At 51.4% G+C, this 25,839-nt stretch overlaps 1 protein-coding gene across 1 annotated transcript in view; it reads left to right on the top strand.

The window, feature by feature from the left end:
• CTIF (cap binding complex dependent translation initiation factor) overlaps positions 1-25,839 on the top strand; it is a 335,511-nt gene that overhangs the window by 128,990 nt on the left and 180,682 nt on the right. The window contains exons 5-7 of the mRNA XM_025365501.1: positions 1,630-1,703; positions 2,312-2,416; positions 8,115-8,190. Of these exons, the coding sequence (XP_025221286.1) occupies positions 1,630-1,703; positions 2,312-2,416; positions 8,115-8,190 (255 nt within the window). The remainder of the gene's footprint in view (positions 1-1,629; positions 1,704-2,311; positions 2,417-8,114; positions 8,191-25,839) is intronic.

The following is a 25,839-nucleotide window of genomic DNA, read 5'->3' as shown; positions in this document are numbered from 1 at the left end:
AGATGGGGCACATTTGGAGAGGGCAAGAGGGGAGGAAGGCCCAGTTGACCGGCCACGGTCAGAAGCGAAGGGGATTGCGGGGATGGGACAGGAAAGGCATGGGGAGGAAGCACCCAAGGCTATGGCGGCCCTGAATAAATGTGACTGATCTGCTAGAAAGGATTGTGCAAGCTCTCGGGGCATCCTGGAATGAGGAAGTTTCGAGTTACTTAGAACTGCAGGCTGCAGGCTGCTGGTGCCCAGAGGGAGGGACCAGTCCTCATGTTATCAATGAGACCCAGGAAGGCTGAGGGACTTGCCCAGAGTCAGACAGCCCAGGTGGTTCTCCCCAGAGAGTCCCCTTGTCCCTTTGACTCCATGAGCCCTCCACCTCTCCTCCAGACTCTCATTACCTCCTGCCTCCTGTCTGTGGGGGCTGGAGTGCCTGGCCCCTTCTGCTTGGAGGCTGGACTGTCCAGCCTTTCTGGTTTTTGTGCCCTCTCCTTCTAGTTAATTAAAGCTACTCACTCTCTGTCACTCTCTCTCTGGAAAGTAGATTGGTTTCCCCTTCCAGTTACTATCTGAGTTCTTTCACTATAGTTTGCCTGTTCCTGAACATAATTGGTTCTCTTTTGCATCTGGGTTCTTTTATTCCCTGTATGCTTGTGATATTTATTCATATTGTTGCATGTTATTTTACTTTGTTTGTGCTCACTGCGGTGTAATACTCCAGTATGTGAACATACCACTGTTTATTTATCGAATCAGCCGATGACAGGCATGTGGGTGTTCTCCAGTTTGGAGCTGTAATGGCTGATGCTGCTGTATACGCTTTGTGTACATGTCTTTTGGTGAGCCTCTGGGCACATTTCTGTGTGTTTATACCTGGGAGTGAATTTCTGGGTCATACGGCATGCACACGTTCAGCTCGGGTGGATGTGGAAGTATTGCTTTAAAGAGTGTGACGATGGAAACCAGATTACAGGGGTAAGAAGGGCTGGAGGGCATCACGCGTGGTCAGGGGGTTGGAGAATTTGCCAGGGAGCTCAGCAGCCAGAGAGCAAAGAAACCAAATCATAGAAGCCGCATTGAGTAAAGAGGTTTCTGTCTCTGGGTGGGTCACATAGGGAACACTGGAGGATCAGTTTGACTTGGAGAAATCCAGTTGCTGGTGTAGCCTTGGTCGGTTGGGGACTTCTGGGGAGTAGGACTGAACTGTGAAGGAAGGCAGCCTCCATGGGCTCCCCAGTGGGCCTGACTCTGCAGAGCCCCTGCCTGGGGAGAAGCCGCTGCCATCAGGCTGGCAGTGGTGATGGTGGCTCTGGGTGGTACAGAGCCCCTGCTGGGTGTAGAGGCTTTGAGGAGAGAGCCATGGGCTGGGGGCAGCAGGGGCCTGGACCCTTCTGTATACATCTACAAAACCTCAGTGAAACGAGGGCCCATGCCTGGGGGGAGGCCAGAAGACCCCCAGGCGGTCCCCCGACTCTGACTGGGTGCACCAGCTGCCATACTCACTTGGGGGCTCACTCCAGCCTCTCAGCCACCCAGGGAGACAGGGAGGCTTCTACCGCCCTCTCAGGCCCAGGCCCCGTGTTCTCAGCATCCTGGCTGAGCAATTAATGTCAGCCCTTTCACCCCCATCTCTTCCAGAATGGCAGCAAAGACAGCTCTCTGGACATGCTGGGCACGGACATCTGGGCGGCCAACACCTTCGATTCCTTCAGGTAACCTCCTCCTCCTCCTTCCCTGTGGTGTGAGGTCCAGCCAGGGACCCTAGCTTCCTTGGGGGGCTGAGTGAAAGCTGATGGTTCATGAGCAAGAGGCAGAGAGAAGCAGAGCGGGGGATGTAGGAAGGATGGGGTGGAAAGAAGGAGGCTGGAGAGAGGGGGCGGTGAGTGTCAGAGAAGACAGTGGAGGCATGGGGAGGGCCCTCAGGATGGGGCTGCAGAGGCTGGGCCCCGCTTCCCACTCGCCTGCCTCATCTACCTCAGGGTGGCCGGGTCGTCACTTTGAGCTACTTGTCAGAGGCTGGAGTACAGCATTTGGCCCCTTGCTCTCCCCAGCCTTCCTCAAATGTGGGCACGAAAAGACACTCAGGTGTTGCAGAGGCCACTGTGCAATGGGCACCAGGCCCACACTTGTTTCATAAGTATACACTTTCCATGGCAGGGTGATGAAAGTGAGGGGTGGCACCTGGGGCTCCATTCTGAGTGAGAGTCCCCGCCTGGCCCCTGGCGGCCCCTTTCTGCGGGTCTGCTCTGCCAGGTTTGCCCTGGCCCAAACGGGGCTGTTGCCCTCTTGTCTCGATTTCTCACCCTCCCTCGCCCTCTAGTGGTGCCACCTGGGACCTGCAGCCGGAAAAGCTGGACTTCACGCAGTTCCACCGGAAAGTCCGACACACGCCCAAGCAGCCCCTGCCACACATCGACCGCGAAGGGTAAGGGGTGCCGGGACTCTTACACAGGGAGAGGTGGGGCAGGGGACGGGAGTGGTCTTTGCCTCCATAGGGAGGCTGCTCTGCTGCACAGGGGACTCAGGTGGCTAATGCCCTGGCATGCTCTTCCTATGTGGCCCAGAGCTGCAGGCTCACTGACTTCTCCCGGAATCCCTCCATTCCCCTCTGCCCAGCCCCCTCTAGCCAAGCCATCCCCACCTGCTCCTGATGGCCCACAGTGGCCCTGCTTGTCAGTAATCCAGGCCAGTGCAGCAGAATCACCTGGGCAGTGGCACAGAGGACAGGCCCACCCCGAGTCTCTGATTCCGTAGGCGCAGACTGAGGCTGTGTGTTTCTAACAAGTTCTCCAGCAGGTGCTGATGCTGGTCCAGGGACCACACTTGGGGAGCCCCCAGTGTCGTGCCTGATTTTACGCTGGCTTTTCTCACCCTCTATGACTTTGTGTGTCAGTGTTGCCCTCCCCTTTCAAAAGTGGTGTCAGGGCCTGGGCCAACCTCAGGACAGGAATGTGACTCCAGCCAGACACAGTGGTGTGGAACAAATGGCTGCTACTTCTTTTATAGTTTTATATAATTTTTATTGAGGCAGAATTCTTATACTATAAAATTAACCATTGTAAAATGTTGAATCCACAGGCATTTAGTATGCTCGCCCTGTTGTGCAACTACCATGTCTATCTAGTTCTGAAACATTCTCATCATCCCGATATAAAACCCTATACCCACTAGGCAATTATTCCCCATCCCACCACCACCCCCAGCCCCTGGCAATCACCAATCTGCGTTCTGTTTCTATGAATTGATCTATTTTGGATACTTACAGAAACAGAGTCATATGTGACCTCTTGGGCCTGGCTTCTTTCCCTTGGCATGTTTTTGAGATTCATTCATTGCAGCATGTATCAGAACTTTATTCCTTTTCATGGCTGAATACTATTCCATTGTATAGATATACCACAATTTGTTTACCCATGCATCTGTCAATCCTTACTTGGGTCGTTTCTACCTTTTGGCTATTGTCAAAAATACTGCTGTATCTGTTTGAGTCCTTGCTTGTAATTACTTGGGTATATACTTAGGGGTGGAATTGCTGGGTCATATGGTAATTCTGTTGAACTCTTTGAGGAACTGTCATACTGTGTTCCATAGCAGCTGAATATTCTGCATTCATACCAGCCACATATGAGATTCCAATTTCTCCACATCCCCACCAGCACTTGTGCTTTCTTTTCTTCTTGGTTTTTGTTTGTTTGTGTTTTGTTATGATACTGATGACCCTTACTTTTCCTTCCAGCCCTCCCCTGCTCACTCTTGTCTCCCTTTCACTGCAGATCTAAGTATTAGTGACTTTATTGGACACTATACTACATCTCACATGTCTTCCTGCTGCTATAGTTGTCCCACCCAACCTCTCCTCTTGGCAGCACTGGTCCCATTGTAGTGTAATGAGCAACAACCCGTGGAAAGAAATGGGCTCATTCCTACTTTAGAGATGAGGAAAACAACACTCAGAGAAGCAAAGTGACTTGCCTGAATAACAGAGCCATCATTTAAGGCCAGGCCTCTGACACCGTCCAACCCCTAGTTCATCACATCAGGGTATTCTTAACCTCCTTAAAATTTTCTGCAAATGTGTATGTGTGCTTTCACACGTGTGTGTTGCTGGGGAGAGGCCCATCACTTGCATCAGACTCTCCCGGGAGACACCAGCCTCTCACACACCTCCTTTTTTCATTTCTCTGCCTGTTGTGGGTTCCATTTCTCTTTGGATGACGAGGGAGAGATGGCTTTGCGCATGGAGGCACCAGTTAAGATGGAGCATAGGAGAGACACAGCCGCGAGGCTCCCGACCCTGCCTTACCCCATCCACCCTGCACACTGCCTGCTCAGACCACTCATTCAGTTGCAGGGAGGCCATGCTCCTTCCAGGCTACTGAGCTGCCCAGAGCTGGGCCTCCACACTTCTGTGCTTAGGAAGGATGGCCTTACCTACCTTATTCAGCAGGTCAGCTTCAGGAAGGGGTTGTGAGCAAAGGTGATGCTTGCCCTGTGTCCTGTTGTAGCAGTGCAGTGGAGCTCAGGTATGCCACAGGAATAGGAGCAGGATTTTGCTTTTCTCAAGTTCAGTATAGCTAGTCTGTCACTAGACCTGCTGGGTCCCTGCATGGTGCTGGATGCCAGGAAAGTAGACATACACACACAAACACACACACACACACACACACACACACAAGTATACAATATAGTCCCTGCCCAGAAGGACTGTTCAATCTACTGGGAAAAGGAGACATGAACCCATTCATGATGGAGACTGTGTAGGGAAAGAAAGACTAGACTATGTGGTGTAGACATATAGACTAGACTATGCAGTGTAGACATATAGACACTAGGAAGTATAAAGTGTGATGCCTGGTGCAGGGTTAAATAAACTCAATGCAAAAGGGGTTAGAAAGGAGAGCACTTTACAGGTTGAACCATCTGGGAAAGGCTTCAGGCAGGAGACTTCCCTGGGCAGCTCCAGTCTCTCCTGTGTGCCCCAGGAGCACACAGCTGGTGAAGTCAGTGGCCTGGGGGGATCGAAGGCCTGTGGGGATCGAAGCGATGGTGCTGCCTCATTGACTACAGGTGCCCAGTGGGGCCTGCATGTTGAAGGCAAGCTTGCCAAAGGTGTCTCACCAGTCCCCAGAAATGAACTAACTTCCTAGCAAAAAAAGTGATGAATGACTATGAAGGAGAGGAATTCCCCTTATGCTGAGGGACTTTGTCTCTTCTGAAGCCAGAGTAACCAGCCACACCTGTGTCACCAGCTGTGGGCCTGAATTCCTCGGCCAGTCTCAGTCTCTCACCAGGAGCCTCCAGATTTGCTGAGAGTCACCTGGGATCTCCCATGGACATCTGGCTCACTAGCCAAAGCCTGTCACTCCCAGGTTCCCAGGGAGTCTGAGTGCAGTGTCTGTGGCCACCTCATGGCCAGACCAGGAACTGTGTCCCCCTTAGAGTCCTGCTGTAGTGGGGACACGTTCCACGCGCCAGCCGCTGCAGCCTCCCTGGGATGCAGGTACCACTCGGTTGCCAAGTCTCACTGCAGCCTGTGTTTCCATGGAGGGACAGAAATCAGAGAAGGCTGTTGCCTTGGAAACCCTGTTGGCAGCAGTGACTCAGCTGGTCTGTAGCCACCTTCTGCCCTCCAAACCTGCAGGTCTCCAGGGAGATCTGAGCCCTGACAAGGACAGGCTTCATGGGACAGCAGCCCTCCCTGCAGGCCTCCCCCTGCCCACCCCCAGGGGCGCTGAGATGAGAACAGAAGGCTGTGTTTGGAGTGTGCTAGGCTGGTGCCCAGCGTGTGCTCGGAGCTCAGCACACGTGGGAGAGTCCTGAGGTGTGTTTTACCCACAGGAGACACTAGGGAGGTGGTGTTAGCCGTTCTAGTCGAGCCAAGTCCCTAGTGCCCTCCTCCCCTATGGCCCAGGCGGGTACAGAACATAGAAGACTACACGCAGTTGGTGCTTTCACAGGCCAGCCTGTCTGCACCAGGCAGATTGATGAGTTAAGAGATGTTGGATGTTCCAGGCCTTTCTCCACCTGCTCGCCTGTAGCCCCAGCACGTCACAGTTGTGGGGACAGCCGGGGGGCGGGGGAAACTTTTTCTCTTTTCCCTCATGCCTGTTATACCTTGCACACTATTCCCCACCCCAGCTCCACCGTGCCCTTTCCTACCCCTTACACCCTGACCCACCCCCGACATGCTCCAGCCACAGCAAACTGGCACCACACACGCTCCTAACTCCAGGCCTTTGCCTGCGCCACATCCGCCTGGGACATCCTCCCAAATTCCCTGTGCTTGGCCAGCTCACCTCTCACCTTCCTCCCACCGCCCCTCGCCCAAGACAGTTCTAGATGCTGCTCCTTGGCGTTTCTGCATTGCTCTCCTGCCCCCGACGGGGCACTGGCTGCTGTACGGCAGGGGCTGATTATCCCGCCAGACACCAAGAGGGCCAGTTGTGTGCACCGTTTACACCTGGGTCCCAGACCCTGTCCGGAGCCTGGCGCAGAAGCGTTTGGTGAATGGAGAAATGAGCCATCAAATGGGGCTTGGGTCAGCCCCCTGTTCTTCTCTTCCACATAGGCCTTTGCTGGTGTTTGCAGCCAGTTTCTCCTCCTCTGGGTTCCAGGGCGCCTCCCGCCGTAGGACTTTTATGACACTGATCTCGTGCTGCCCCCTAATGGTGCGCAGGCACCCAGCCCTGTTAGAGGAGTTAGGGTTTGTTCTAAGAGCCATCCACTGTCTGAGGGCAGGAACCAAAACTGATTTGTTTTTGTTCACAAGGCCCAAAACAGAAGAGATGCTTGGTAAATATTTAAACAATGAACTAGTTATTCTGAAATGTGAGATTCGCATGAACTCTGCAGCTGGAAAATGACCCAACTCATGGGACATCTCTCACCAATCCTCAGTCAATACCAGTAATAATTGTAACTGACAATATTGACTATGCACCGGCCATGCTCCAGCCCCTGTTCTAAGTGCTTGCCTCATTTATTTAAAACTTATCACCCCCCAGAGAGGGAGGAACTGTTATCGCCTTCATTTCAATAGATGAAGCAACTAGGAGACCCAGAAATTGAGTAATTTGCATGAGGCTGAGTTGGCTCCAGAATCTATGTCCTTAATTAATCACCTTCCTGCCTCTTTGCCCAAATAACAGCAACAGTATTAGCGGTAATGAAAGTAGTCATAGTAGTAGTAATATATTTACTTCATTATTTATTTTATTATAATTTTGTTATTATTACCAGTATTTACCATTAAACATATGTGTGTATATTTAAGATATATTTAATGGTAAATACAGATGATAATACATACACAAGTAATATATACACACATATATATAAACATAAACAAGCTAAGCATTATATATATATATAAGCTCGGCTATATATGTGTATATGTGTGTGTATATGTACGGTTTACTGTGTGCTGTCACGGTTCTAAGCATCTAAGCGCTCCAGATACATTAATTAATTTAATCCTCCAGCCACCTTAAGATGTTAGACACTATCATCCCCATTGAACAAATGAGGAAACTCATTTGATGACATGAGTACAGAGAGGTTAAACAACTTATACAGGGTCCCCAGTTGGTAAGGGGTGCTGCGGGGATTCAAACCCTGGGAATCTGGTTTTGGAATCTGCATCCTTAAATATGCCAAAGATTCTGAGTGGGTCTGCTGGACTGACCCAGAGTCAAGCCAAGAAGGAAGGAAGCCCTGTTGGGTTTTCTGCTAGGCCCTGCCAGCCTGTGTGACCTTGAGAAAGTTGCTTGGTGTCTCTGTCCACTGATCTTCTGTCCGGTGTAATGGGGCAAGGTGGATGGGCTTGGACAGGTGTTGTGATGAGTAAGGAGCTTAGCTTCTCTGCCTGGAAGGATCAAGGGGAACTCTGGTTCCTCTCCCACCTCCCTCCGGGTTGGTTGTTGCATTAGGGGAGGAGCCCCCACCCCGACCCCTGGCCGCCATCTCTAGGGCTGTTTCCTCTAGGTGGGACAGCTGATTCTGCAGGGCTCGAGGGTGGGCAGCACCAGGTGTCTGCTGACTGTTCCTCCTCTCCTGCTGGCCGGATGGGACAGGAGGCATGAATGAGCCATCTTTCCAATGCCTTTCTGTCTTTTCTGGTCCAGGTGTGGCAAAGGGAAGCTGGAAGATGGGGATGGCATCAACCTGAATGACATCGAGAAGGTCCTTCCAGCCTGGCAGGTAGGTAGAGGGGCATGTTCTCTAACAGCCCACCCACCCCTGGAGTCTTGATCCCACCCCTGGAGTCTTGATCCTCTTCCTGGACAGGACCTAACCGAAGCACTCCTTCTGGCCCCTTGTTCCAGCAAGGGGTGTAACCGCCTGTATGGTAGTAATAGGTAGGCAGGGCTGGCTACCTGCCATTCTCCAGGGTGTCCCATTGTGATAGTGTGTGTGACAGCCTACTCGGTGATGCTGCAGGCCCTGGTGGCAGGCCTGATGTGCCCTCGAGATGAAATAGACCATGCCCTGGCAACTCAGTGAACTTGGAAGTTTTTGTCCCTTGGCCTGAAGCCTCTCTGCAGGTGAAGTGTCCTGTGGTGTGTTCAGGTGGGACTGGCATGCCTGGAAGAGATTCTCATGTGGCTGGGGCTGTCTTTAGACTTTTGAACAGTGGACTTGCCCTGCTGGCCTCCAGGTGTCCGCAATACTTGCTCTTTTTTTATTGATTGGGCCTCTTTCCTGGAATCAGGGCCAGGTTCCAGGACAAAGAGGATTCACTCAGTGAATCCAGGTCTCTAGATGCTTATAGTGCTGGACATTTGGTGGAAACAGCAGGAGTCTAGCTGCTCTCAGGAATGAGACTGGGCCTGCTGCAGGGGTGTAAAAGCAGTGGACCCTCCACAGTGACTGATCCTGCCACTGCCAGTGACCATGACCTGCCACCACACTCCACTGTGCCACCCTTCCCTTCTCTCCTGATTCTTCTCTTGCTATTTTACCTATATCCATTCATCTCTTCCTGGTGCCTTTGCCATTTTATTTCTTCTCTGTTCATGCCTTGGGCCTATCAATGAGAGACAACAAGCATACAGTTAAGACCTCAACTATTTGATTATGATGTGCCTTGGTGTGGTGGTTTTCTTCATGTTTCTCCCACTTGGGATTTATTGAGTTTCTTGGATCTGTAGGTTTATAGTTTCATCAAATTTGGAAAATTTTCAGCCACTATTCCTTCCATTTTCCCTCAACCCTGGGGTTCCAATTATATATATTCTATGCTTCTTCATCTTTTCCCATGGCTCACCAAAGCTCTGCTTGGTTTTTAAAAGTCTTTCTTTACTCTCTGTGTTTCATTTTGGATAGTTCTTATTGCTATGTCTTCAAGTTCACTAATCTTTTATTACAGTGTGAAATCTACTGATAATCTCATTCAGTATATTTTTCATTTCACATATTACAGTTTTTATCTCCAGAAGGTCATTGTGGGCTTTTTAAAAAATGTATATGTATATCTTCCCTTCCTCATGCTTTCTCTTCTGGAGTATGTAGAACCTATTCCCAATAGCTGTTTTAAGGCCTTCTCTACTACTTCTCTCATCCATATAATCTCTGAGTCTATTTCTATTCATTGATTTGTCTGTTGGTTATGGGCCATACCTTTTTTTACATGCTTGGTAATTTGATGTTAAATGTCAGATGTTAGAACCTTTACATTACTGGGTGCTAATTTTTTTTTTATCCCTTTAAATATTTTGGGTTTTGTTCTGGATCACAGTTAAGTTACATAAAAACAGTTTGATCCTTTCAAGACTTGCTTTTAAGCTTTGTTAGGGTGGGAAGACTTTAGTGTAGGACAAATTTTGCTCCACTGCTGAATAAATACCCTTCTGAGATTGCCATCCAATGCTCTGTGTATTAGAAGGTGTTTCCCCCCTGGCTGGAGAAACACCAACTTATTTTCAGCCCTGTGTGATCTCAGTGGATTGTTCTATCTATTCCTTGCCTCGAAAGTTTCCTTACACGTGGACAAATTAATACTCAGCCAAAGACTTGAGAGGCTAAGATTTCTGGATTTATCTCTGTATGTTGGTCTCTCCTCTCTAGTACTCTGTCTTGCAAATCAAATTGTCTTGGACTCCATGGATTTTGAACCCTGTCGTCTTAGCTCATTGAGATGACCGGGCCCTGGACTGCCCTCCCTGTGTTGCAGACTGGAAACTTTCTGGGAAATGAACTGGGGCACACATAGAGGTCACCTCGTTACAAAGAGAAATATGATGACTTTATTGTGGAGAAACCTGACAGGCCCCAACGTGAACAGGTGATCAAGAGAACATCATTAGTGATGGGATGGGTGGACACTATGTCCCCCTGATGTGCCATACAGAAAACCCAACATCATTTCTTTCCAAGAAAGCACAACCTGAGTCTGGTTGTTTGGAAAGTAGTGTAAGGACCACTCTCTATAACTGCCTGGACACAGAAGACAGGGAAAGACTGAGGAAGTCTTCCAGATTGTAGGAGACTGAAGAGGCAAATGACTAAATACAACGTGTGTTCCTTGCTGAAATCCTGGACCAGAAGGAAATCCTGACCTTGTTGGTACAGTTGGAGAATGCGATTGGGTCTGTGGGTGGGACAGTGTTGCTTCGACGTCAGTTTCCCGACTTGGAGGCAGTGTGATGGTCATGTGGGCGAGTGTGCTTGACTTTGAGAAATATGCACTATGATGTTTGAGGGATATGGGCCTGGTGTCTGCAATGTCTTCTCAAATGGTTTATAAAGAGATTGATGATAATGGTATGTAGACACAGAGGGAGAGAGAGGGCAAACATGGGGAGGTGTTAACAGTTGAGGAGGATGTGGATGTTCTTTGTACAGTTCTTGCACTTTCCTATAAATTTGACAGGAAAAAGAATCAATCAGTAGGGCCGAGGCTGTGACGTATAAGTCACAGGCAGTGTATCAGCTCGTGAAACACCCTCTGGGCTGGATCTGTATTAAATTATCACTGCTAATGGAAAGCCAGCCTTGACACAAGAGAAAAAAAGGGTAAGGCACTAGGAAGTGACCACCTCATCACTCCATTTCTAAATGCCAAGAGCATTCATCATTGATAGAAGAAGTACATTTGAGAGACCCCGATCTAGGTGAGAAACCAGATGCCCCCTGCATTAGGTAGGGTGTTGACCACTTGGTGCCCTTTGAGCCAGAAGCTTGGGAGTCATGGCTGGAAAAGTAGCAGACCTGACATTTAGTGTTGCTTGGTGACTGTTTCCTCATTCCTCTAGGGTACAAAATGGAGGACCTTTGGTTCCTGCTCAGAAGAGAAAGGAGAGCTGGGCTACTGGCTGGGTGGGAGGTTGGCGGTCAAGGGCTTGGTGTCTGGACCCACGCATGGACCCCATGGAATCCCAGTCCTGCCACTGACTAGCCCAGGAGTCTTGGGCTAGTTACTTATTCTCACTCTGCCTCAGTTTCCTCCTCTGTAAGATGAAGGAAATAACCATATCTACTTTATAGGGGGCTGGAAAGATCAAGCACATTCATTCACTCGAGGGCTGAGGGTGGTGCCCAGCGCACAGTGGGTGCTGTGCTGGCCTCTGCTGTAGTTTCTCCCAGGACTCCACACTGCCAGTCAAGCCCCACCTTCTGAGGGTGGACCAGGCTATGGGGGGCCTGCTCTGTTAAGAAGAGGAAGGAGGGGGTGATTTCCTGCCCCTACCCCCCAGGTGAGGTGTTTCTTGGTGAAGAGGGCATTTCTGCTGGTCAGAAGCTCGGATGATGAACCGTGGTTCATGGGTTACCAAGGCCCTGGTTGATTCTTCTCCTGTGCGGCCTTCCAGGCAGTGGAGACAGATTGGACTAGAGATCAGAAGAATCCACTTCTAGACATTTGCCAGAGCCGTGCGTGTGATCTCACCTCTGTGGGCCTCAGTTTACTCATCAGCGTAATGACACAGTTGTATTAGATCAGAGGTCTGCAATCTGTGAAGCCCTCAAGGTTCTCCTGGGGTGCCCCTGGGTGCTGCTGGGGGAAGTGGGGAGGTGGAAGCAGCAAGCTCCAGGGGCCCCCACTTGGGCCCACCTAGAACTGTTTGGCCGGTGCCTCTAAATCAGGATACTAACATGGTTTCATGTGGAGAAACAATTCTACTGCTAAACAAATTTTGAACATCATCAGACTAAGGTCCCTCTGAGGTTTCACATTCTAGAGTTTTCTTTTTTGTTGTTTTTTTTCAAGGAGTGGTAAATCAGTGAGAATTCTGGGCTCTCCAGGGCCCACATGTTATGCTAAGCTCTTCGGGGTGGCTGGTAGTGGAGGCCTTCACCCACCGTCTCCACCGTCAGGCTGGAGCAGAAGGGCTTTGATATTCGTGTGCACACACACACACTCATTACACATCATCTATCACACACGTACACACGTACACATACCACACACATCAAACATCCACATTACATACCACACATGTACACATACACACTGCACGTACCACACACCACACATGTACATGCACACACATATACACTTCACACACATCCCCTCACATCCTATGCACACATACATATGCCACACATATGCACACACATACGTCACACACATATACACCCATATACACACAGCACACATACACACACCACACGTTTCCATGACACACACTTTGGACGTGCTTTGCCCTCAGTAAACTATCAGCAGATGAATCTGCTGGCCACGGTGCTGGAGCTCAGCTGCACATCGGAACTGCTGGGGAAGCACTGAAATCTACACTGTCTGCCCACTGTATTCCTCATTTACTGTTGTGTAACAAATTGTACAAAACTTCACAGCTTAAAACAACAAACAGTTATACACACTTTCTGGGAGCCGCTTAGCTGGTGGATCAGGCTCAAGGTCTCTCATGAGTTTGCAGTCAAGCTGATGACCAGGGATGCCACCATCAGAAGGCACACCTGGGCTGGAAGACCCCCTCCTGTGTCTGAGGGCAGGAGGCCTCAGTTCCTCCCTAGCTGGGGACAGGAGGCCTGGGTTCCTCCCTAGCTTCCTTGACACCAGATCTTCTGTATAAGCTGCTTGAGTGCCCTCAGAATATGGCAGCTGGCTTTCCCCAAAGCAAGTGGTGATGGGGAGAGAGAGAGAGAGAGAAGATTCCATCACAGAAGTCACACTCGTTTATAGCCTCATCTCAGAAGTGATAGAGCTTCACGCTGCCATTTACTGAATTTCATTTGCACAGACCAACCCTGGTACAATATGGGAAGGGCCTACACAGAGGTGTGAATCCCTGAAGGCAGGAATCATGGGGGGCTCCTGGAGTCTGGAGACCACACTCACGGAATCACACCCAAGAATCTGCATTTCTTTCTTTTCTTTTTTTCTTTCTTTCTTTTCTTTTTTTTCTTTCTTTTTTTTTTTTTTTTTTTTGAGACAGCGTCTCTCTCCGGCACCCAGGCTGGAGTACAGTGGCACATCTTGGATCATTGCAACCTCCACCTCCCAGGTACAAGCGATTCTCATGCTTCGGCCTCCCAAGTAGCTGGGCCACAGGTGCCCACTACCACGCCCAGCTAATTTTTGTATTTTTAGTAGAGATGGGGTTTCAACATCTTGGCCAGGCTAGTCTTGAACTCCTGACCTCAAGTGATCTGCCCACCTCGGCCTCCCAAAGTGTTGGGATTACAGGCATGAGCCACTGTGTCCGGCTAGAATCTGCATTTTTAAAGCATTGTAGGAAATTCCAATTATCAGCAAGAGTTGAAAACATAAAAGTCCTGGCTGATAATGCTCCTGGCTTGACCATTCCTTGGGGTATCTGCAGTTCACATGGGTACCCTTAGGACAAGGTAGACGGCTTCTTGATCACCAAACACAGACCTCTGGTGTTTGAGGAATTTGTGGTCCCATGAGAGCACAATGGGATGACTTTTCTGTTCCCAGTGTTCTTCAAAGCCCCTCATAAATAGGGCTGGCTGGTTCACTCGTCTGGCCTTGGGTCCTGAGGGTCAGCTGGCCTAGCTATTAGCATATGTGGTGGGGGCAACACCTAATAGTATGGATGTGTCCAGTGCAATGTGGGATATTTAGGACTCCTGGCCTCTACCACTGAATGGCAGTCACTGGAGAGGGGCAGGCATAGTGACCACCAAAAACATCCTCCTACTTCCACATTCACCTCAGAGATATTGTGCATCCAGCTGAAGGCCCCACATGGGAGGGAAAGCCGACCTCTAGCCTGGGGACCTCCAGCCCTCCTATGAGAGTCTTGAGCCTGTACAGAGATAGGCGGGCTTCCTAGAGACTTTCTTAGACAAAAATCAGGGTTGACCTCCCCTCCCCACCCGGAGGCAAGAAGGAAAGAGGGTGACAAAGGGAGGTTGGCCTAAAGCCCATTGCCTACCTGCCCTCCACTTCTGCACCCGAGAAGAAGGGGCATAAAGATCCTACCAGCTGTGTACCCAGCATCTTCTCAACCCACAGAGGCCCAGACCCCCGTCTCCGGCCCCTTCTGTCCCTGTTCAGACTCTTTAGCAGGCAAGAGGCTTTGTGATGTTCTCCGCACCCTTGCCCGGCCTCTGTCCTGGGCTCCCCCTGCCATCCTGTGGCCCTGTCAGTCCCTCTCCCGATCTGTTCTGTTCTTCCGTCTCTCCTTGCTTTCTCATGGGCCGGAGGTTCCCTCTGCCTAAAATCACACTCATCCATTCTCTGCCTGTCCTTTTCCTGACTCAGGACACCTCCCCTGATACCCTCTCAGATGCATAGGACAGAGTCCAGCGTCCATCTGCCATTTCCCCAGAGCCCCTGCCCCCATCCCTGTGGCGTGGCTCCCATCACATCACACCTGCTTATGTAACTGCCAGACTCCCTTCCTGGACTCTGGGCTGCCTGAGGGCTGGGCCGTTTCCTTCAGCCTCCTAACCCCAGCACCAGGTGCTCTAGAGTGAATGCTGCTGAATAACCTCCTTTCTAGATGCGCTGTTGTGATGTCTAGAGTGTACAAGAAAGGCAGGATTTGTGTCTGTCTTGACACTCAGTCATCCCTCTGCCTCTGTTTCTCCCACCACTTCCCAGCAGAAATTCAGCATGAAGCTGGTTTTGCTCTTCTTGATGTGATTTCTGAGACACATTTTTTTTTTTTTTTTTTTTTTAAAGAGAATAGGATTTTTCCATTGTCTCCTCTATTAGGACACTATAGGCCATGGTATAATACGAAACAAACCCCCACATCTCAGTGGCATCACACACAGAATTTTATTCTAATTTTCTGAAATTCTGCGGAGGGCCAAGCTGGCCTCCAGGGCAGCTCCCTGGGGACTCCAGGGTCCAGGTGGATTGCGTTCTGTGGCCGTGCCGTCTTAATCCATGGTATCCAGGCGGCCCTGGCAGGGGCAAAGAGAGCTGGAGGGTCATGTTCTAGGTCAAGCTTGGCCAACATATGGCCCAAAACAAATTTGTAAACTTTCTTAAAACATTATGAGGTATTTTACAATTTTTTGTTTTAGCTCATCAGCTATCATTAGTGTATTTTATGTGTGGCCCAAGACAATTCTTTCGGTGTGGCCCAGGGAAGCCAAAAGATTGGACATCCCTGCTCTAGGTCTTAAATGCTTTGGCCCAGAAATATCAGCTCCACTCAGAGCCCATTGGACAGAACTAGTCACATGCCCCCACCCCAACTGCAAGGGCTGACACTCCTGCAGGGGAGCGGGAAGAAAGGGAGCACACGGCTGTTCTGTGAGCTGCAAGCGACTCTGCCAAATCTTCCTCTTTCCTTCACTTGCTCACGTAACTCATCTTCATGGACAAGTGCTCTGCCCTAGCCTTTTAGAGAGAGAGAATTGATTGCATAAGATACAGTTCCCCAAGAGAGGTACAGCCTAGTAGAGGAAATAAGACATGCACAGATTACCACACTGCATTCAAAGCCGTAAATGCCTGAGCAGGTGCTGGTGCCTTGCCCAGGTCACAGTCCCTGTAGGGCGAAGTCTGGGTCCTCTCCCAGCACACCCCACCTTCCTCCCCTGTGCTGCTGCAGCTCCTCTAGTCTGGGGCGTGAATGTGTGGCTGAGTACAAAGCAGAGGGCCCCACTGGCCCCCACACTGAATGCTGTTGATCTCCTGGGAGCCCTAGCTTATCTCTCAGTGGGTCACACAGGGAGCACATGCCACAGTGAGTGGTCTTAGCAGGTGATGCCTCCACTGGGGGTCAGATGCTGACACCTAGGTGTCTGGCTAAGCTCCTTTCCAGCCAAAGCCAAGGCCCCTATTCCTGGTGACCCCACCTGGCCATGTTTCCACAGCTGGCAATGAATCCAGGGGTGAGTCTCACCGCAGTGCTGACCTCAGGGAACTTCATCTCTGGGACTGCTGGACTCAGGCCCTTGGAGCCCCACCAAGGATGTGGGGCAACAGGGTAGACAGTAGGTGTCTGTGTCCAGGGCTCACCCTGTACCTCTGTGAACTCCTGCTGTCAGGAATAGTTCTACACTCTGAAAAGGCATTTAGTGAGCTAGTTAAGTAAGGGTCTGTTGGTGGTGTTAACTGGCTCTAAGGTCTTCCTTCCCACACTGGTGGCTGGAGGGAGAGGAGCAGGTACACTGGGATAGGAGCTAGCCAATAGCCAGGTTTTATGCCATCCACCCCAAGGCATGACATTCCACACCATGGCAGCCTCAGGCGAGCTGAGACTGGCATTGCTCTCCAATGATGGGGTGGTGGGGAGGTGGTGGCGGGGGAGGCGGGAGGTGGGGAACAGCAGCAGGCTCTGAGTACAGGGCCATGGATTCAGGGTTCAATCATGGTTCTGAGTGTTGAAGCCATAGGGCAGGGCAGAAACTGAGACACACACTTGGACTCAGACTGTGGTTCTAGGGGAACCCCAAATGCCATCCACAAGTCTGGTGTCCTGGTGGCATTTTTGGCATCTCTATCACAGGAGTAGAGGTATTGACCAGGCTACCACTCTGGCAGTGATGTGGACAGCCCAGGCCCATCATTAACAGTCCTGCTCTGAGTGTGGCCCCAGTGTTGCGGACTGCTGGAGTTGAGGCCTCGCCAGGATAGGTGGCTGTATGGCAGTGTGCTCCCACTAGAGGGCACCAGCGCACCGCTCTGCAGGCTCCAGCCTGGCGCTTGCTGTGGGAAGTCCCCTGGTCCCAGTGCCAGCAGCCAAAGGCGTCTTCACGGACCATGCCCCCTGGTCAGCACATGCACACTGTCCTGAAAATGACCCCACTCAATGCCCAGGCCCTTCCTCCCTGCAGCAAAGGAGAAGATGGGGAGGTGCAAGAGGTAGCCACACTAAGGTGTAGGGAAGCTCCTGTTGGGCCACCTGTCCCCTGCTTGGCCAAGGCATGACATTCCTCCAGAGGGCCCGCCCTCCCCTTGAACCCCTGGGAACACACTGCTTCCAAGAGGGCAGTGGCGCGGGGCTGCAGGGGGACACCCACTGGGGTGGGGCTGGGGGAGTTACAAAGTGTTGGCTTCCGCCCTTGGAAGGATGGGGGCTGGCTAGGTGGGGAGATGGAGCTGCATAATCTGTAATCCATAGACTAAGCCAAGTTAACTTACTAAGTTCTGAATTAACTTGACTAAGTTCTGAGTTAACTTGATTAAGTTCCAAGTTAACTTGACCAAGTTCCGTGTGAAGCCAAGGGGTGAAGGGTGAAATCCGAATTGCATATCCTTCACCTCATGTCTGGTCTGAGACCACCCCCTGGCACCTCCTCCCCCAGGACCCCTTTACCCTGAAGTGTGACTTGGGGAGCAATTTCTCCATGTGTGTGAACTCGGTGCGACCAGCATGAGAAAGACAGTCTAACGGGCATGTTGCCCCTGCGCCCTAGATGGCCTGTAGGTGAGCATTAGATTTCCTCAGGTTCCCGGGCACAGGGCCCTTGGCATTGCGGAAATGCCACCTCCTTATCCCACACACTGGCCTGGTGCTTTTGTGTCATATACAATACCCCCATTGAAAGACACTGTTGAATTAACCAGTGTCCTGCCCAGGGCTTTCTATCAGGACATATTTTGGTCATTATTCTTGAATTCTCCCAGACAAACATTATGTCTGCGTCTTTGGTCTGACAATAGGAACTACATAGCCCACTGACTTCTCTTTTTGCCTTTCTGTTAGGAAATTTCGAAACCAAATCCTGTGTCTGTTGGCCGTTAGTCATTAGATGGCTCCGACCTAGCAGAGCCGGCTCCTCTGCCCCCACATTGCTGGCCTCTCCAGAGCATGTGACTCGGGAGCCCTTTGCTGGGAAGGGGGCTTAGTGCCCACACTGAACAGTGGACGCCACCTGGTCAAGTGGGATTTCTGGCCTTAGGGATTTGCTCAAAGCAGTGCCCACTGAGGGTCCCCAGAAGACCCAGGGGAAGGAAAGTGGCTTTCTGGCCTCCTGAGCCTGTGTCCAAGTCCAGCCTTCACACGGAAGACGGCTAAAGGAAGGGACAGTGAGAGTTGGGGTCAAAAGAATTAATACCTTGTTCCTCTGTTTGGACCCAGATGGTAACAGAGAAATCCCCCCTCCCCCGCAGCTCTCTAAAGAATTCGAGGGACAAATGAGCTTTCAAAATGAAAATCACGGCCCCATGAAATGACACCCAGGTGTCCCTCACTCCTGGAGGAGTGAAAATGGTGGCTGATAAGGAATGGCCTGGCTTCCCCAGCAGGTGGCGCTGCTGCTGTTTGGTAACAGGGGTCTTGGGCCGGAGGCTGGGGCCGTGGCTGGGGCTGCCCCACGCTGGGGTTGAAGCCGCTGCTGTAGCCAGGTTCCCAGCCCTCCAGATGGGAAGGAGTGACTTTATTGTTCCCTATGGCTGTGTTAGCTGTTGCCAAGTCTTCTGGAAACTTCTAGGACATGCTAACTCACAGGCATGAGGATTATTAAAGTGCCACAAGACACCCAGGAACAGAGTCCTGAAAACCATGCCCCACCTTGCCTCCCCAGGCCCTGTGCACCACAAGTGTTGCTCCAAGTCACCCCGTGGTCCCACGGAGGTGAGGTCTGACCTTATTCACTCAGGCCTCCAGTACGGATCAGGCATCTCTCTGTGTCCCAGGCATTGTCTTATAGCCATGATGGACTGAGTTTAAGTACAGGGGCTGGTACCTGTCCCATGGGCAGGGATGTGGTATTCTCCGAATGTCCCCTTAGTGAAAATCCAACAAGGAGCATAACGCACCAGCAGTAACACTAGCGAACATTCACAGAGTGCTTTCCATGTTCCAGGAACTGAGGAGGTCCTTGCTTTTTCTAATCTTACCCTCACGTTGTCCCATGGAGCACATACTGTTATTGACCTCACTTTACAGACCGATGTCTTTGATCGGATGTCATCTTCTCAGTAAAGGTTCGTGAACACTCCCTATCCCCGTTGTCACTCGAGAATCATCACTCGATTCTTCCCCGCAGTGCCTGTCGCATGTTCACTTTCTTTCTTTTGTGTCTGTATTCTCCCAGTGGAGTGTACGTTCCCCTGGGGCACATCCAGGGGCTCATTAAATATGGGTTGAGTGATTTGCTCCTGCCCCAGAGGGACCCCCACCCAGCACCTTAGTCCAGAACTTGTGCCTCCACCACAGAGGCTACCATGACTTGAGTGCTGACTGAGCTGCAGGCTGCGTATACCATCTCTGAAGTCTCACAAGTACCCTGGGAAATGTTTATTCTATTATTATTTCACAGATTGGAGAACTGAGCTCAAATACCTTGCCTCAAATCACACAGTTGGGAGAGAAGGGATTGGAATCCAGACAGCCTGACTCCTCTGGTACCTCTTTCTAAGGAGGGACGATGAGGAGGAAAAGGTGCTGGAAAAACATTTTCTGATTCCAGGAGACGGTAGTCACGTACGGCAAGTTAGGGGTGAATGTCATTTCCTTAATAAGCAAGAACAAGAAAGTGGATATCTCTGTTTTTCTCTCTACTGCTGAAGGCAATAAAAATGGAAAGAAAAAAAGAGAAAAGCCTCTACTGACAGCTTTGAAAGAGAAAGAAATATTTTTTTCTTCTTTTTAAATCAGACAGGTTTGTGGTGGCCTCCCCAATCCCTGCTGGCCCAAGACGCTATAGCAGCCATCAAGGAGAGGGGCTTACAAACGAGAGCCCCTTTCCCTCCCCAGCCACCTCCCCACCCCCAAGTGCTTCCTCCCTCAGGACAAAAATAGGCGCCCATACAATAAATGGGGCCAGAAGTTCTCCAATCCGTGGCTTCCTGTCTGAGGCCTCCAGGTAGCAGGTCCACTGGGAAGGGGCAGCATGCTCTGTGAGGCGAGCCTATTTTTATTTTTTGTTACTTGTGAGTCTTTTTTTTAAAAAAGAACTGATTATTCTGGAGGTGAAGACTTTTGTTGGTGACCACTGGGAAAGTTCCTCGGGAAGAGGCCACTGGCTGCGTCTAGACGGGGTTTCCACACCAGCCTCCTGCTGCTCACTCCATGCGGGGCGGAAGGCAGGGAGCTGGGACTGTGGGCAGCGAGTACTTTCAGGGCTGGGTGGGGCAGGCTTCAAGGGGCCTGGGCAAGTCTGCCTACCCTATAGGACCACTTCAATGATCCAGGCCACGGCTAGGATTTTAGGGATTGGCAAACTGGTCCACGACCAAGTCCAGCTCTCCAGCCTGTTTTTGCAAATAAAGTTTTATCAGAACGCAGCCACACACATTCATCGGGTTCCCCTCTATGGCTACATTTGTGCTGCAGCTGCTTGCCACATGGACCCTATCGCCAGCAAAGCCTAAAATATTTACTATCTGGCTTTTTACAGAAAAAGTTTGCTAAACACTGATCTAGAATATAAACAGGAAAAAAAAAAAAAGAAACCGCTGAGAGTTAAAACAGGTGGCAGAAATCCTAAAGCTCACTCACTAGTCATCCAAGAGCCCTTCTGCTTCGCACACAGAACATTGTGTAATTCACCCAAAACAATACTCTTCCAGCTTTCATTTCTTCCGCTGTAAAGTTGGGGGTCGTATACCTGTTCAACTTATGTGGCAAAGCTGTGCTAAGAGTCAAAATATAATAAACCAGTTCGTATAATGACAGGGATTTTTGAACTGGAAGAACGCTCTGCAGATGTTTTTGCATGAGAGTCTCCTGCACTCTGCATGAGACGTGGCCTCAGGAAGTGGTAGTCACATCTGGAAGCAGGCAGAGAACTGGCAAGCTTGGCAGATAAGAACTGTGCTTGGAGATGGTCCAACAGCTTCCTTCTGTGGGTTTCTTGGGGGGTGGAAGATGGAGGGCAGGGACTCTGTTGGCTTTCCCCAGCTCCTCCTGAGACTGTGTGAGACCTAAAGGGTGACTGTCTTCCTGCCCTTGACCTTAGACAGAAAAGACTGTTGGGGGAGTCTTCTGCTCACCCATTTCTCTTTCCTCTTATGTCCTTCCCCCTTTCTTGCTCAAATCATCCCCCTCTTTCATGGCCCTGTTCCAGTCTCACCTCCTGCATGAAACTCTTCTGGATAAATCAGACCACATCAGCCCACAGAGGTTTCTTGGTGTTTTGAGGGTCTTGATTCTAGGCCAGTTTTGAGGTTTTCCCCTTTTTTATGCCTCTTCTTGCATTTGTGCCTCCTGGAGGAGGTAGACCTGGAACTGGGCCTTGGGAGGTGGCCCGGGAGTGGAGGGAGACCTATGGGGAGAAAGAGAAGTATGGTCAGGAGAAAAGGAGGCTGTTGAGAGTCAGGAAGTCCAGGAGTCCTCAAGAGGGGAGACTGTAAGTAGGGAGAGCATTTGGGGGTGGCCTTGGAGGCCTTGGGACCTGACCAAATAGGGACTCAGCCGAATGCTCTCCAGCAAGGAAATGCAGGATGGAAGGAGGATTCAGAAGCCGAGGGACAGGGCCTGACTGAGCCTATGCCCTCCTCCTGGAGACCAAGAGGGGGTTCCCAGGATCTCCCTCCGGGGGCCAGGGAAGAAGTTTTGTTATTTGTTAGGGACAAAGGCTAGAGCCCTTTAAAAGTAGGACTCATCCCCAGTGGAGAGGTCATCTGTCCATGCCCTACTTTGGGCCAGACCATACCCACAATCCCTTGCTGAGCACCAGAGGGCTTAATCATTCAGGGAGTAGGGCCTTGAGGCCAGCAAAGGACAGGGAGCCAGGACAGTAGGCTCAAGTAAGGCCAGATTGAGGACAGCCTCCTTCAAGGTCTCAGCTGGGCCAAGGCCATCACACAGACAAAGAGCTGCTGGCCCAACCCTGCTGGAGGAATGAGCTCAGGGTTGAGAAGAGGCCAGCAGGGGTGCCCAGTACACAGTGAGCAGACCCCGGGCTGGCCTGAGTGGTCCTGTAAACGGATGCCCAGAGGCAGGCCCACCCTGCACACATCCACCCACTTTGATGAATGGGGCCACACGGCCTGCAGCCTTGCCGTCCCTGTCCTTCAGCAGCTTCCAGGGGCTGATTTAATCCTCCCACTCCCTGAGCCAATTTGGTGATGCCCTTGATGACTTGGGCCAGGCCTGGTTGATTGAGATTGCTTGACGGTCCAGCATCTTCCCTCCTCTGTCCTTTGTGGAAGGAGCCGCCGGGGCTAGGGGGAAGAGGAAGGTGTCGCCAAGGGTGTGAAGCATCCATTATTCCTTTATTAGCCAATGTGCCATTTCTGGTCTCATTCTCCTTCCTGGCAGCGGTGAGTTTAGGGGCGGAGAAGCCCGGTTATTTTAGTTTACCCCAGCTTCTGTCACAGGGAGCAGTGGTGGCGGAGGGGCGGGGACGGACAGGGCTACGTGCTCTCCGGCAGGCATTTGTGAATGGGCCTGGGCTCCCAGGCTGGCCCACCGGCAGGCGGCCCCCCCAGGACACACTGACTCTCACTGGCTGGATGGCGTTTTTCCAGCATTGCAGCAGCCAGGCAGGAGGAAGCTTTCTTCTGGCCCAAGAACAATACCAGGGTCAGCCCAGGGACCTCCCTCCTACACCCTCTTCCTTCCATTGTGAGCTGCTGCACAGTCCCAGGCCCCTCTGCTCTGCATAGTCAGGGGGGCTGGCGGGTCAGGCCCAGGAGAGATTCACAGTGTGTGTGACACCGCCAGTTGCTTGCCTACACTTCCCAGTCTGGGCCAGGGATCTGGAGATCCTGATCCAACTCATGGCCGAACAGACCAAGTGTGCGAGTGTCCATTGGGTCCCTGTCCTTTGCAAGGAGCTGCCTCCAGGATGCTACCACTCTTTCTCTCCTTTCCCCGTTGACTCATAGCATGCCGGGGCTGGAAAAGACCCAGAACTTCCACCAAAAACCCCATTACACAGACAAGGAAACTGAGAGACCCAGAAAGGCAAAAGAGTTACCAAACTTCTCATTGCCCCGCTTAAAAAGCCTTCACTGATTCTCAGAGCTTATGGAAAACCCTGGACTTTCCTTTAGCCCAGGGCCTGCTGGCCCCCCTGGCTTCTCTCCTGTGACTCCAAGTCTGTCTGTGCTCTCACCTTAGTGACTGATTGCCAAGCCCCTGATCCAGCAGCACCGGTTGCCTTCAGTATCCTTCCCACCTCATCCACCTGCCTGCCTGCCCCACACCTGTTTTGTTTGTTTGTTTGTGATGGTGTTTCGCTCTTGTCACCCAGGCTGGAGTACAATGGCATAATCTCGGCTCACTGCAACCTCCGCCTCCCAGGTTCAAGCGATTCTCCTACCTCAGCTTCCCAAGTAGCTAGGATTACAGGCACATGCCACCACACCAGGCTAATTTTTGTGTCTTTAGTAGAGATGAGGGTTCACCATGTTGGCCAGGCTGGTCTCGAACTCGTGACCTCAGGTGATCTACCCGCCTTGGCCTCCCAAAGTACTGGGATTACAGGTGTGAGCCACCATGCCCGGCCCCACACCTGTTCTTCAAAGATTCTGCTTAGAGGTCACCTCCTCTGTGAAGCCCTCCCTGATAAGGGACTTTTCCCATGCCTTACAGTTTATTGATTCACCTGGCTCCTCCAGCACTTAATATATTCCTAGAGCACAGCTGCCCCTCCACATCACTGGTACACATGCATGCCTCTCCCACACATGCACGCGTCTCTGAAACACATATGATCCCAGGAGCCGAAAGCGTGTCTCACTCACCTCTGCAGCTCTTTGCACGGGTTCTCAAAGTGTGGCCCCTGATCAGCAGCAGTAGTATCACCTGGGAACTTGCTAGAACTGCAAAGTATTGGGTTCCTTCTTCACCCCAGTGAACCAGAAAGTCTGGGAGAGGGGCCCAGTGGCCTGCATTTTAGTAAGCCCTCCATGATATTGATGCGTGCAACAATTTGAGAACCACTGCCGTAGGACCTACTTGCAGGTCACTGGCTTTTCACTACTTCTGGATAGTTCAGGGAGTCATTGATGTCACCTTCCCCTATCCCCTTCTATCTGCTGCTGAGATTTTTGTTTGGTTGTTTTTTACCATTATTTTGCTCAAATGAAGGACAAAGAATTGTGCCCTGTTTGACAACCCAGGACATGGATTTGCAAAGGGTTGGGTGATTCAAGGACAGCATGGTCCCCCAGACTCCAGCGCCTGCTCCTGTCACTGGTCATGCCTCAGAGGACCCCTGGGTCCTGACAGCCCTGGGTGAGCCAGTGGGGATTAGGGTTTCTGGAAGGCTCACTCCCTTTGCACCAAAGTTAGAAACCTCAGCAGTCCTCAGTGACGCTGCGTGTTTCCAGGTTGTCAAAGCGAACACCTGGGGTGGAGATGTGGGCGCAACCCGCCCAGATGGGGTGAAGCCCTGGGCTCAGCATTCCAGATCTTTCCTTCCAGCGCACTGCTTTGTGTGTGTGGCAGATGAACCATCCACAGCGTGCTGGGCAAAGGCCGACAGGGAGAAGAGTTTGTTCCCTGCGTGCAGAGCCTCTGCAGCGGTGGGCGCTGGCACCGAAGCACACACTGGGTGGCAGGAGGAAGCCTCCCTGGGAATAAAGCAACAAACAGAAACTTCTGTCTACAAAGGGAATAATCCGAAGTTGATGTTACATCGACCATAAGTAAGAACAACAAGGGAGTAGCAGGCCTAGCTAAACACACCCTGGAAAGGCTACATACTGTGGTTGTGTCCAGAAAACAATTCTGGACTCCAGGAATCCCACAGGAAATGGTGGCCTGTCCCTTGGACCCCTGCTTGCCGTGAGACCGCTGTCCCTCCAAGCATCAGTGGTCTCACTTTGAGCAGGGGGCACAAGGGACAGGCCATCATTTCCGGCTCCCAAGCCTCACCCTCCTCCTGTGAAATAGGAGTGCTGGCCTTGCCCTCCTTCTGGATCCAAGCCTTCACCCACCTTGCCCACTTTTGGGGTGCTCCTAGAGGAAAGAGCTCTGATTATTGAAGCATTAGATGTAGTCTTGTGTTCTCCAAAGACCTCTTTGTTTCTTTTGGCACCCCACCCCCAAAGGGTTCAGGAGGAAGCTCTGCCTCTAGCGGTCTAGGCCCTGCTCTCTCCCCAGAGTGAAAACCTCAAGGAGTGTTTTTGTTACTCCTGGGGACTTTGGGGTTGCTTTTCTCTGTGGGTTTCCTGGAGTGTGTCTCTTTTGGATCCCAGAGGTCTGCCAGCCTGGCCGGGATCCAGGGAGGGTAAATGGTGGGTCCTTGGCTGCTGAGACAAGTGCGGCACCACTGTGGCCACCAGCCCTGAAAATTCGGGGCCCAGGCTCCCAAGCTCTCATGGGGGCCCAGTTGCTCCATGAGGCCCAGGGCTGTTGGCCACTAGTTCTGTGTTGAGTGGCCACCATGGCCTGGGCTGGGGTTCCCCTACGTGTGAGGTGCTGAAGCGTCAGGTGGGATGGGCACTGCTGTGGCATGGTGTCCTCATTGCTAAGGTGACTGTTGGAGCAAATGACCTCAGGAGCCACTTGCACCTTGCACGTTTGGTGGCTCTGATAGATCATTCATCTCCAACGTGGT

Source organism: Theropithecus gelada, chromosome 18 (genome assembly GCF_003255815.1).
Source record: "Theropithecus gelada isolate Dixy chromosome 18, Tgel_1.0, whole genome shotgun sequence".
Taxonomy (NCBI): domain Eukaryota; kingdom Metazoa; phylum Chordata; class Mammalia; order Primates; family Cercopithecidae; genus Theropithecus; species Theropithecus gelada.
Note: the sequence above shows the minus strand (reverse complement) of the source record. Positions and strands in the feature narration are given on the sequence as shown.